Source organism: Palaemon carinicauda, chromosome 17 (genome assembly GCF_036898095.1).
Source record: "Palaemon carinicauda isolate YSFRI2023 chromosome 17, ASM3689809v2, whole genome shotgun sequence".
Taxonomy (NCBI): Eukaryota; Metazoa; Arthropoda; class Malacostraca; order Decapoda; family Palaemonidae; genus Palaemon; species Palaemon carinicauda.
Window position 1 is genome coordinate 7,712,591 of NC_090741.1, and position 13,649 is coordinate 7,726,239.

General features: G+C 38.0%; 1 protein-coding gene across 14 annotated transcripts in view; it reads left to right on the forward strand.

Moving 5' to 3' along the window:
- The window catches only part of LOC137656632 (uncharacterized), a 425,700-nt gene that overhangs the window by 132,703 nt on the left and 279,348 nt on the right, over window positions 1-13,649 (forward strand). For 13 of the 14 annotated variants that reach the window (XR_011046976.1, XM_068390814.1, XM_068390809.1 and 10 more), the window contains exon 5: window positions 877-992. The exons of the other annotated variant lie outside the window; for it this stretch is intronic. Coding sequence is in view for 12 of the 13 variants with exons in the window: in XM_068390814.1 (XP_068246915.1) it covers window positions 877-992 (116 nt within the window). In the remaining variant the exon portion in view is untranslated. The remainder of the gene's footprint in view (window positions 1-876; window positions 993-13,649) is intronic. 14 annotated transcript variants of the gene reach the window in all.

Genomic DNA, 13,649 nt, shown 5'->3' on the forward strand with positions numbered 1-13,649 from the left:
CATTCACCTTATCCCTTTATTATTGACATTGTCATACCTTTAATATACTTTATCTTCATTGCTTTATTGCCAACATTACCATGCCTTTCATTCACTTTTTTTTTCATATCTCTATTGCTAGCATTGCCATAATTTTCATTTACTTTCTTCTCATCCCTTTATTGCCAACTTTGCTATACCTATCATTTACAGTACATTCTTCTCATCCCCTTATCGCCAGTATTGCCATACGTATCTTTCATTTACATTTTTCTCATCTCTTATTGCCTGCACTGCCACACCTTTCATTCACCTTGTTTTCATCCCTTTATTGCCAACATTACCATACCTTTCAATTACATTCTTCTCATCCCTTTATCACCAGCATTGCCATATCATTCATTTACTTTCTTCTCATTTCTTTATTGCCAGCATTTTCATATCTTTCATTTATTTTCTTCTCGTCCCTTTATCACTGATATTGTCATAACATTCATTCACTTTTGATGGTGTTCGTTCCAGCTTTAGTTTATTCACTTCAGTTTCGTTTTAGATTGTATATTTGCATATAAAATCATTCACATCTTATTTACATAGCTTTAAGGTTTAATTATTAACTCCTGGAACATCTTAAGCTATACCTGTAGTTTTATTTGTTATTATGTAGTTTAATCAGATCACTGACATTATTTTTAACTAAAAATGTCAGATAGAAACGTTTGTAATATATATTTAATATGCTACAGATTCTTAAAGATTTAGTGATAAGATCCAACGGAAATGCTAATAGAATCGGAAGAATTTTTTTAGGTGGGTTAGAAGCCGGACCAACTACTCAGTAATTAGAATAACCTCCGCTCCCCAGTGATTTAAATTTTGCTGAAACTTTTCTTGCAGGACACAGAGGATGACCCCTCATTCTCCATCACCTTTGGAAGGTCTCCATTACACCGATCTTGATGATTACTTGGCAATGGAGCCTCCACCAAGAGTGTCTTTAGAAACTCCCCGAAGTAAGCTCCTTTCAGTGGTTCTCTTTTTAATCCATTATGTAAGGAAAATTTCAGATATAGAAGCATTTCATACAGGGTGTTGTTGGGGTCAGTACCATACTCGTCTTTTAAGGCTCTTTGATAGTGTCCCTTCAGTCTCAGGTTACACCAGGTTTTTAGCCTTCTACTCTACCTACTGCTGGGTCTTCTTGTAATGCTAGATATCCTTGAAGCATAAGAACCTTTTTAACTGCTGCTTACCAAAATTGCCTTTGCCAAAATAAAAGATTTTGCGAAGGGTATGTATTCACCCCTGTCCATTTGTTTTTTGTAAGCAACTTTACTCAAAATTTATTGTACCGATTGAGACCAAACTACCATGCATTTCAGGCAAAAAAAAGTGTGTTTTTCGTAAATATCTCCCATACTAATTACTTGATCAGAATAGTACTTTGACACAGTACTGTATAGAACTCCCCCTTATATTTTATACTTTAATGCACCGGCACATCTCGTTAATTAAGGCATTTACTCTTGTCATAATAAAGCCCAAGTCATGCAAGTAGGTGAAGCAATTCGAATGCGAACACTCCCCTGTCCCTTCCCTCTCCTTTCCTCCCTCTGTCTAGACCCTCCTCCTATCCCTCCAGTAACCCCCTTTCCTAGTCTCTCCGGTGTCAATTACTCTACCTTTTCTGTAACCTGTTATATTTGTTAATAACTGATAGAATTGATATGTTGGACCCTTATTATAATTCTTATTAACATTTCATGGTATCGTTGTATTTCATCCAACATGATGAACCTGCCCTGAAGAGCTTCCTTCAACTGTGTAAAAATAATGAAACTTTTACCAAAGGCAGGATTGATGGGTTTTAACCCCCTTAAAAGGTAGAGTAAATGTAATCAAGTGTTATAGAAGTTGACCGAAAATTTTTACGGTGTATTTTCTCACTTTACCATTAACAATCATAATGTGGGTATCTGCTATGGCTTGTGCTTAAGCAGTTTGTTGTCTCAGTGTTTGTTTTACTGAGGTTTTCCCATCATATTCATGACTGGCATGTTAATTTGCCTCAGTAAAATCAGAAATGTATTTGCATTATGTCTCCATTCCATATACAGAAAGGAACAAGCTAACAGTAAACTAAGGATTAGTCTTAACAGGTAGGAGAAACTTAAGGTTTGTTGGACACATTAACACAATGGCATAAGGAACACAACCATATTAATGAATAAGTAAATCTTTACTATTTACCCTATAATTTACTTCTTATATATACATATATAGATATACATACATACATATATATATATATATATATATATATATATATATATATAAATATATACATACATACATATATATGTATATATATATATATATATATATATATATATATATATAAATATATACATACATACATATATATGTATATATATATATATATATATATATATATATATATATAATGTGTGTGTGTGTGTGTGTGTGTATATATGTGTGTGTGTGTTTGTGTGTGTGAGTGAGTGTAATTGTGAAATAATCCAACAAATCATGTAGTTTGTAGATTTTCCATCGTAGTTTTAAATACTATAATCATTTGTGTCACAGCATAATTCTGTTTGTATTCTACAGCTTTTGTTTATTCGATACAAGCCATTCAAGGAGAGTAAAGCCCATCAATCCTGCCTTTGGAAAACGTGTGTTTCATAATGTAAACACAGTTAAAAGAAGCCTCCAGGGCAGGTCCATCAAGCTGGATAAATAGGCTAAAGGCTATAGACTCCTTATACACCCTGACGAAACTCAACAATATCATGAAATGTTAATAAGAATAATAACAAGGGTCCAACATATCAATTCTATCAGTTATTAACAAATATAACAGGTTACAGAAAAGGTATAGTAAGTGACACCAGGGAGACTAGGAGAGTGGTTACTGGAGGGATAGGAGGAGGGTCTAGACAGAGGGAGGAAAGGAGTGGGGAGGGACGGGGGAGTGTAGATGCTGAAGCTTTGATGAGGATGGGGGGCTTAGGGATTAGCAGTTGGGCTCTAATGAACAGTGGGAACTATTTCTCACTGGACCTCGGTGCCCAACTGTTGATCCAACTGAAAAATCAGTCAACAGTTTCTCTTTTCCTTTTGGTTATTTCTTTTTATTCTCCCATCTCTACCTTTTGGGCTTGAACTTGTTTGATTATACTTTGGCTGCTTCTTTGGATTTGGCAATGTGGGATGGATGGCATTCCATCTCAACCTGTACCAATTTAGATGCCATCACCCTCTGGCAGACCCCATCACCCTCTGGCAGACCCGATTGGGTGCAGACCTAGTCTGTTAAGAGTCAGGCTCCAGTGATCGGGTTTTAAGTCACCCATATTTGTAGGTAATGGGTTATGCCAGGCATTGGAGTCGCTGGTGGGAGGGGCTAATCACCCCTGCTAACCAGTGTACGCCCACCTTAAGAGAAGCAGCCCCTCTCTAATAGAGGACTGGTCACCGCTGAAACCTCTTCTCGTGTTGGGCCACATGGGATAGGAGGACTGACATTCTCCGATAAGAGATGGATGACCCGGCTTGTTCTTTTATAAAAAACCAACCCCTCTGTTGACGACCTGAAAAATACAAACATGGACCTTGGTACAGACGGCTCCAACTCGGGTTCTAATATTGTAACATTGGAACCCTATTCGCCTTATGTAAAGAATGATAAGAAAACTCTAGAGAAGAAGAGAGAGAGAGTGAGAAATGATGACAGTACAGAAAGATATAGAAAAGTAGAAGTATTACCTGGTCACTATGAAGTAGTAAATTATTAAAAAATTTTCATCCTAGAATTTGAAAATGGAAGAAATGAGCGTTTAAATGTTTTCAAAGCTAACTGGGAAATAGTTACTTTATGTGGAGGGCAGCCAAAAATTCTACCCCAGGGAAATGGAAGTCTCTTATTAGAGACACTATCCCCATTACAAGGTGAAAGATTAAAAACACTCACAACATTGGATGGTCATAGTGTAAAAAGCGTTTTGCATCCTACTTTCAACCAGAGTAGAGGTTTGATATATGCTCCAGAACTGCTGGACAAAGAGGAAAAAGAAATTGAGGATGAACTGAAGAGTCAAGGAGTAGTAAAAGTAGTCAGAATGCGAAAGAGATTCGGAGAACAACGTATTCCTCTTACTACTTTGATTTTAACATTTGATCAATGCAGATTACCTAATGTTATAAAAGCTGGTTGGCTATCTTTTAAGGTGAAACCATGTATCCCTTCACCATTGCGATGTTATCATTGCCAAATGTATGGCCATTTAAGCAAGAAATGCAAGGAAAAACTAAATAATAATCCACCTGTGCCAACAGTGGAAAAAATAGTCATGGAGTATGCATAGAAAACCCAAATTGCATACATTGTGGAGAAGCACACCCAGCTACATCTAAAAGCTGTGTTCAGTTTATTTTTGAAAAAGGAATTCAGGCCATTAGGACCACGGGAAGGGTTACTTTAAAAGAGGCTTGTAAAAGAGCTCTTGGAAAGCAGATAAGACCAGGGCAACCTTTTTCAATGGTTCTAAAGAAAAACTTGCCAAAGCATACGGACAGAAATTATATCTCCACTTCTATGGTAAAGAAATAAATGAAAGTAGTTAAAGAGGTTGAAAGCCCCATTGAAAATCTATATCCAGAAATTGTAGAAAAACCAAAACAGATACTTAAAGATCTAAAAGTTACTCAAAAGCCAACTACTCCAATTCTAAACAATAGTATAAACCTCTCTCAGGCCGTGCCCTTGCCTGATCTGATGGAGGTTCCACTTGAAACCAATTCACATGGTGAACCTGTTGTGGGAAAGCTGCAAAAACCTGACGGATCATAACCTCTTAATCGAAAAAGAGACTGACCTCCATCTCTCTCACCTCTTACCATAAGAAACATTAAAGTCACGACTTCAAATAATTGTGATATCTTGTCTGCTGATGTTTCTGATCAACTGAAAGGTAAATTGAACAAATCCGGAATTCAAGTTGAAGTCCACCATATTCCTCAACAATTAGATCAAAAGAACAAAGAAAAAGTCAAACACAAAACCCACTATATTAAGATCCTCTCTAGAGATACCACCGGGAAATATTGTTAGATCAAATATTGCCAATGGGAAGACTTCATCTAAGGTGTCTTCCAGAAAAAAAACCATAGTGTTTTCTCCATTTTGCAATGGAATTGCCAGGGTTTAAGGGTGAAATAAGAAGAACTTAAGTTCCTCATACGTGAGCACTCCCCTATAACAGTATGTCTACTAGAAAGCAAGCTCGATGCTAATACTTCTCGTCCTCGAGAGCATGTTAGCTATAGGACACCATATGATTAACGAGCAGGGAGCCATGGGGGAAGTCTTATATACGTCCGTCGAGATGTTCCCCAAGTATCTTTGTCAATCTGTACCCCTCTGCAGGCAGTGGTTGTACAGATTGATATAGGGAGAAAATACACAATCAGTTCTCTTTATTTGCCTTCAAATAATAACATCTCATATGACAATATAGCAGAGGTGATTAAACGACTCCCACAACCCTTTTCTCTTACTAGGAGATCTTAATAGTAGGCATCCTTTATGGGTTGATTGATGTTTTAGGAAATGCAAGGGGTCATATTATATAATAAATTTTGGAGAATGAAGATGTAGGACTCCTTAATACAGGAGAGCCCACACACTTTCTGGTTCAGACAGGTACCTTGTCCTGCATTGACCTATCAGTTTCAAGCTCTGTCATCTCACTTTTAATTGGAGAACATTAGATGATTGGCATGCTAGTGATCATGCACCAATCATTATAAACACCAATATTGGTCCACCTTTACTAGAGATTGCCTCGATGGAATCTTGATAAGGCGGACTGGGATAGATTTTGGGATTTAAGTGAAATAGAAGGAAATGCAGAACAGTTTGAAAGTGTTGATGATGCCATAGACTTACTTAATGGAACTGTTCACACAGCAGGAGTCAAATCCATTCCCAAAACAACGGGGATAACCATACGACCAGTCCCTTGGTGGTCATCAGAACTAACTGCCCTCCACAGAGCCACAAGAAAGTCTTAAACTCGATTGCGCATGCGCCGTACTGAGGAGAATTTAGTCATATACAAGAAATGTAGAGCACAGTTCTGTCGTACCATGAAAGAAGCTAGGCACCAGTCTTTGATGTCATTGTGTCCTCCACTAACAGTTGAACACCAACATCATCTGAGTGCAGGAAAGTCAAAAGATATGGGGCAAATTCACCCCAAACCCACCACCAGTGTTAAGGGTAAATGGTCAGTATATGACTGAAGCAACTGAAGTTAGAAATACCCTGGCTGACCATTTTTCAAATATATTGTGCAAGTGTGAAGCAGCTCCTGGTCACCAGTATAGGAGCATTGAAGAAGAGAAAGTGTTAAATTTCGCAACAAGAAAGGAAGAGTCATATAATTCTCCTTTTACTGAAAGAGAATTTGATTCTGCACTTGCTACGTGTAACGATACAGCCCCTGGACCTGATGAAATTCCATATGCAATGATTAAACATGTACCTTTCAATACAAAGCTATTTATTTTAAGTATTTTTAATGGGATATGGCATGATCATAGTTATCCAAGTGTTTTGGAGCTAGTCATTATTTTAGCCTTTATGAAACACGATAAGGACAAGTTTTTAGCAGCAAATTATAGGCCTCTTGCATTGACATCTTGTTTATGCAAGAAGATGGTCAATGTAAGACTGATGTGGTACCTGGAAAAGAATGGTAATTTATCACCCATTCAATGTGGATTCAGAAAAATGCACTCGGCGACTGATGTGCTGATACGACTTGAGTCCTCCATTTGTGAAGCCTTCCAAACAGCACCATGTGACAGTCTTTTTTTATCTTGAAAAGGCATATGATACCACATGGAGATATGGTATACTTAAAATAATCCATGAGTTTGGATTAAGAGGAGAGCTACCACTATTTATTCAGTCATTTCTTTCACATAGAGTTTTCCAAATGAGAGTCAGGGAAACTCTATCAGAGAGTAAATGTCAGGAAGAAGTTCCCCAGGGTAGTGTGCAGAGTGTGACTCTATTCACCCTAGCAATTAATGGGATATCCTTAGTAATTCCCCAAGATATCCTCTCTATACTATTTGTGGATAATCTCTCTATATCATTTGCTGGAGGTAGAATGGCAATGGTTGAGAGAAAACTACAACTCACAATTGATAAAATTATTCAGTGGGCTGATATGAATGGGTTTAAGTTTTCAACAAGCAAATCTACTATTGTCCATTTCTGTCGTATCTGGGGATTACATCCAGACCCGGATATATACATGAAAGGACAACGGATCCCATGTGTAGGGGAAGCTGAATTTTTAGGATTAATTTTCGATTGTAGGTTGCCATGGATTCCACACTTAGAGGTATTAAAAGCTAAATGTCTTGAGGCTCTGAATCTTTTAAAAGTATTGTCCCATACATCATGGGGGGCAGACCTTAAAACTATTCTAAAATTATACAAGGCTTAATTTTCTCCAAAATTAGTTATGGGTGTGAAATATACTCCTTAGCCATCCCAAGCCAGTTAAAGATACTAGATTCAATACATTATGCTGGTATTAGATTGTACACAGGAGCATTTAGAACCTCACATATCCCAAGTCTCCTTGTTAATGCCAGAGTTGCCTCTAGACCATTACCGAATGTGTTCCGTTATTCGGTATTTGTTTAGGTTACAAAGACTCCCTAATTGTTTAGCTTTCAGACTGCAAGAATCATAAAGCACTCAGCGTACTTTGAGATGCACCCAAAATCTCCTCAACCTTATGGCTTTCGGGTAAAATAATTATTAAACAGGGTTGATATAATTAGAGGTAAGGTGCTTCCATTTAAGATATCATCAACTGCTCCGTGGAAATTACCTGAGATCTTTTTATAAATATTTTATTGGTGTTAAGAAAAATATGACAGACTTAGGGGGTAGGTCTCTTTTTATGAAACATTTTGAGGAACATGAGGAATACACTTTTATATATACTGATGGTTCCAAATCTGATGCTGGCGTTGGATTTGTAGTATACAGTATAGTAGTTCTTTTAACTGTAGAGGTGCACTTCCTCCAATATCTTCCATATTTACTGCGGAATTATATGGCATACTAACCACTATTGAGAAAATAGTGTTAAAAGAGGAGGGCAATTTTACCATTTTTAGTGATTCAAGAAGTGTCTTTCAAGCTTTAAAACGTTTCAATTCTAGTAACCCTTTAGTTTTAAAGATTTTAGAATAGCTTTTAATCATTGGCCTGAAAGGTATAACAGTTCGATTTTGCTGGGTTCCGGCCCACGTAGGTGTGTTTGGAAATGAAGAGGCAGATTCACTGGAAAAGAGTGCTGCAGCAGAGTTGCTACCAAGAAGGTATCCCATTCTTTGTAACGATTTTTTACCATCAATTAAGAATTTTATTAATAACAATTGGCAACAGCATTGGGATAGTTTAAGCAAACATTAGATGAGAGAAATAGCGATTGTTATATCACCTTGGAGATATAATGGGATGCCCCGAAATTTGGAGACTATTCTTTGTTGTCTCCTCATTGGTCACACTAGGATGACACATGAGTTTTAGCTGGGTGGCCAACACCAACCATTTTGTGACATCTGTTTAATACCCTTGACTGTGAGGCATGTGTTGACTGAATGCTCCACTTATAGCACAGAAAGAAATAAATATCTGTTAGAGGCTCAGGGTGAAGATGGCAGATTCATCCTTGCCAAGATCCTTGGACATAGGGTGTCGTACAATGATAGTGGCATTTTTAAATTTATATCAGAAGCAGGTCTTAATGCTATTTAACTTTTATAACATATTTACTTTTCTGGTTTTAATTGAATATTCTTTTAATCTTTATTTATAATAAACGATATTGGCGTCAATGACCTTCGATGTCAGGATGCCAGAGAACTCCAAATCAATCAATCAATCAATAGTACTGAGTTTGATATTTCATATTCGTATCCAGTTTCTTGTTAGACGTAATAATACATTGTATTAAAACTATACAATTAATTTGTATAACTAGATTGTAGGCTCAATGCTTATGTCACTGTTGAAGATGCCATAACACTTATAATTAAAGTGAAAACATGTTTTATCAATGAAATCTGATGCAAGATCACTTTGAATACATTTAGCACTAATTGTATTACAGAACAGATTGTACATAATACATAACACTTCTCAAATCTACACACCTGGCGCAGAATGCATGGCCTACCTAGCCTCACCGCCTTTGTGCATGGCATTTTTATAAACGTTTTCATTGTGAAATTTGTATGTGATTAATATTTAAAATGCTTTGCCTTCTAAAACTTCTAATTTCGGTAGAGAGTATCACTCCAATAAGAAAAAAATTTAAAAACAATTATCTTGGAGAATCATTCACATGACATCTAATTATATTACCCAACATTTGTTTTTCAATTGTTGTTAAGTAAAGATTAATAATAAATGCATTGAATTATAGAAATTAATTGTATTACATGTAGTCCTAGATGTAGTGGTTTATTCAACACTGATGAAGAGTCTTTTGGTATTTTCTCATCATTTAACAGGGAAAGCTCAGTGTTAACATCTTATTTATCAACTGAGAATAGATTACAGTTGATGCTAGGCAGTATATCGTAGCAATCCATGTTTGCCAACGGTTATACTCGTATAAGCGGATGAGCAACTTGGTAGAGTAATGAGAGCGTTGGGTGTGGAGGAAATGTCCCCCTAAATCTCGATGGAGTCACTGGCAGTAGGGTGACGGATACGGTTCAAGTCGATGGACAAACTGTCTCTTCGGGTTTTACTCCTTATGCCAGGCGGTTGATTTTTCCAGCAAGGGTCACTTGCCTTAGTTGGATAGGCTGCGCATCACAAGGAACAGGTCATCCTCTGATGTATGTAGCCAATAAATCCTATATGGATTTAGTCAGTTATGGAAAGAGATGACAAAATGGACCCTAGTCCCAGGTGTATCGGGGTGCTAAGAACCTCCCGGTTTATAAATATTAAAGAAAAATTTAGAATAGCTAATTGGAATGTTAGAACTATGAATCGGATCTGGAAGTTTAACGCAAGTCGAGAATGAATTTATTAAATATAGTTTGGATATCTTGGCCCTAAGTGAAACACGTTGTAAAGGGATTGGTAAGGAAACTTTAGACCAGGCAATATACAGTATATATCTTCTCAGGAAGATCAAATGGAGTTGAAAGAGAAGGGGTAGGAATGATGATGACACCAAGAGTAGAAAAGGCATTAACTGAGTGGAGAACTGTAAATAGTAGATTGTTCCTAACAAAGTTCAAATCAAAGCAGTGCAACATGAGTATTATAGTTTGTTATGTCCCAACAAATGATTCCCCTGAAGAAGGGAAAGATGAATACTATCAAGAACTGCAGATACTCATTTTCAGCGCTTTAACATCCACGAGTGTACATGGAATTCACCACTTGGCATTTACAATAATCAGATAGAGAAATGTAAGAAGCTATAGAGCAGCCGCTATTGGTGTTAATCGCCAACTCATTGCCACACTGAAACTAAAACTCAAAGCACCCAACAGAAAGATGGATAGAATACCTAGGTTTGATAAAACTAAGCTTTTAGAAGAAGAGCACAGAGAAACATTTGCAATTGAATGTGGGAATCGATTTGCTGTCTTATATACTTTAAGAGGCGAAGAACAGTCAATTAATGAAGAATGGTGTGATAACAAGAACATATATCAATCAGTTGGTAGTGAAGTCTTGGAACACACAGTTACAAGGAGTAAGCCATGGATATCAAATAATACTTGTGATACTTTAAAAAGGAGACAGAGACAGGAATTGATTGTTGAAAGTTTTCGAGGAAGTAATGAATATTACAAGGTAGAGCGTGCTAAGTATTGCAGTATTGACAGTGAGGTCAAATGAAAAGCCAGGAATGATTGGAGAGAATATGTAGACAGGAAAACAGATGAGGTTGACAAAGCTATGAATTCAGGAATTGGCTATGGTGTAAGAATTGCTCATAGAAATATTAATAAAATTCCAACTTGGGCAAAGAAGAAGCATCTACCTATCAAAGAGATGATTCTGTTATAGCAACAGGAGATGAAGAAAGACAACGTGATGAAGACCTAGATGTACCCATGAAAGAATTTGGTGTGTTTGAAGTCGAAGATATCCTAAAAAAACTAAAGAGAGGAAAAGCCCCAGGATACGATGGAATAACTGCCGAGATGATACTGGCCGGACGTGAAGTGACTCCCAGACTATTTAAAGATTATTTAGTAGAATGTGGAATAAAGAGGCAAAACCTGATGAATGCCAGTTAGGGGTGTTGGTAGAAAAAAAAAAAAAAAAAAAAAAAAAAGAAGACCTGATTTATTGCAATAATTACAGAGGCATAACACTTATGTCAGTTATGAAAATATATACCATGCTTATTCTAAATAGACTGGAGAGAAAGACTTATGAAGAGCTGAGAGATGAACAAGCTTAATTTAGAAAAGGTAGTAGTTGCACTGACCAAATTTTCAATTTGAAACATCTTGTACGGCAATGCATAGGATATAGAAATTCCCTTTTGATGGCATTTGTGGACTATGAAAAAACTTTGATAGTGTCTACCAGCCAATTTGTGGAGAGTCCTGCGTTACTATGGAATTCCTCTTGAATATGTAAATTTGATTAAATCTGTTCATGACCCTAGCAAGTGCAAAGTTAATGGAATCTAACAAATGTATTTCAAGCAAACAGCATAGTACTCCAAGGGAATCTGTTTTCACCTCTGTTGTTTATCCTCCTCATGGATTTTGTAATGCATAGAACAGTCAGAGATGGTCAAGAAGCATTGGACAAGAATGGTGATAGGAAGTTAGCAGACCTAGAGTATGCTGATGATGCTGTCTAAGATAGCAGAACACTACAGGATTTGCAATGCTTGCCAACCAGAATGCACGAGGTTGGGCTGAAAGTAAATAGGAGAAAGTCAGAGATGATGAGAATGGAGTATGCAACGGAAGATGAAGTATCATTGGAAGGAGAAAGGATTAATGAGGTAAAATCATTTAAGTATTTAGGAACTGTGATCTCCAATACAGGTTCTTTAGAATTAGAGTTTAGTGAAAGATTGAAAAAAAGAAAATCAGACAATGGTTATGTTAAGTAAAATTTGTAAATCAAATCGCCTGAAATTACATATAAAAATCAGACTATATATCAGTTTAGTGAAATTGATGTTACTCTATGGACATGAGTCACGGTATGGCAGTGAAACAATCTCCAATAGATTTAGTAGATTTAAGAATAAAGCCCTCAGAAGGATATTGGGAGTTAATGGGAGGACAGGATTAGAAATGAAACTATGAGAGTTTACTAGATTGCCATATGTGGTTGAGATCATGGAGATGGTTTGGGCAAGCTCTTCACACTCTCCAGGAGAGATTAGCTCACCAAACATTCAGCTGGGCTCCACAAGGCAAGAGAAGTGTTGGAAGACCCAGACCTACGTAGGTGAGGTCTATGAAGCGCGAAGTAGGAGATGATGAACGGAGAAGTATTGAATTTTTTAGGTCCAGATAGAGACGACTGGCAAAATGTAACCGAGGCCCTTTGCGTCAATAGGCATATGAGGAGATGGTGATGATGAGATGAAATAAGATACCGTAGGTCCTCAACTAACAATCATACGGAGACATAAGCACAAATATAATTGAAATCATAATCGAAGGAGGCACTTTTGGAACTCCTTCAACTTGGTGCTGAGAGAAAGTGTACAGTGGCTTCCTCTGAGGTGGAGCCCTTCTCACCGTTGAGTGTGGTACAGCGGGACTCCAGAGTGTCTTCTACCTTGACAGCCGAAGGGTCCCCCCCCGCTCCTTCGTCTGCTGTTAGTGCTGTTGCTTGAGACGGCGCTCCCCCCATGCTCTGGTGTTACTACTGTTGCCGAAGACTGCACTCCCCCTAATGCGGAGCTGACTCCTCCGTCAGAGGTGGAGCAAAGTCCGTGTCAGTACTCTCCTGTCGGTGGGCATCTCTCTCATCCAAGAGTGAGGTCACCCCAAAAACCGTGTTTTAGAAAAAACCAAGATATCATCAAGCTTCTCCTCCGAAGCCTCTCCTGCGGAGGAACCTCACCACCGATGATGAACTCCTAGAGAGCAAAGGCCTCCTTGACCCTGTAGACGTTCTCCTTTTCCTTCGCTCAGAAGTCTCTTCAGTCTCACCAGGGACCGACGATCTTCTCCCTCGCCCGCTAGAAGTTTGCTAACAGCGTTTCGTAACTCATCAGTTGCTCATCCCTTGTCACTTTGTGATCATCCCTTTTCACCCCAAGATCATCATTTTTCATCTAGAGATCGTCACTCATCACCTCGCGACTATCACTCCCCACCTCCTCTGTTGCCATCGTGAGATCGTCATGCAGTCTTGCTGTCAGCCAGCGTGTAATCTCCACTCGCCTGCTTCTCTGGACTCTCCCTTAACTCGCCATTCGTCAGCCTTGTGTCATTCCCCGGCTGCTCGTGACTCGCCAGTTGTTTGTGGTTCGCCAGCTGCTCATCATTTGCCAGTTCACAGGCATTCACCCTCAGGCCATTAGCAGGCCTCTTGGTGC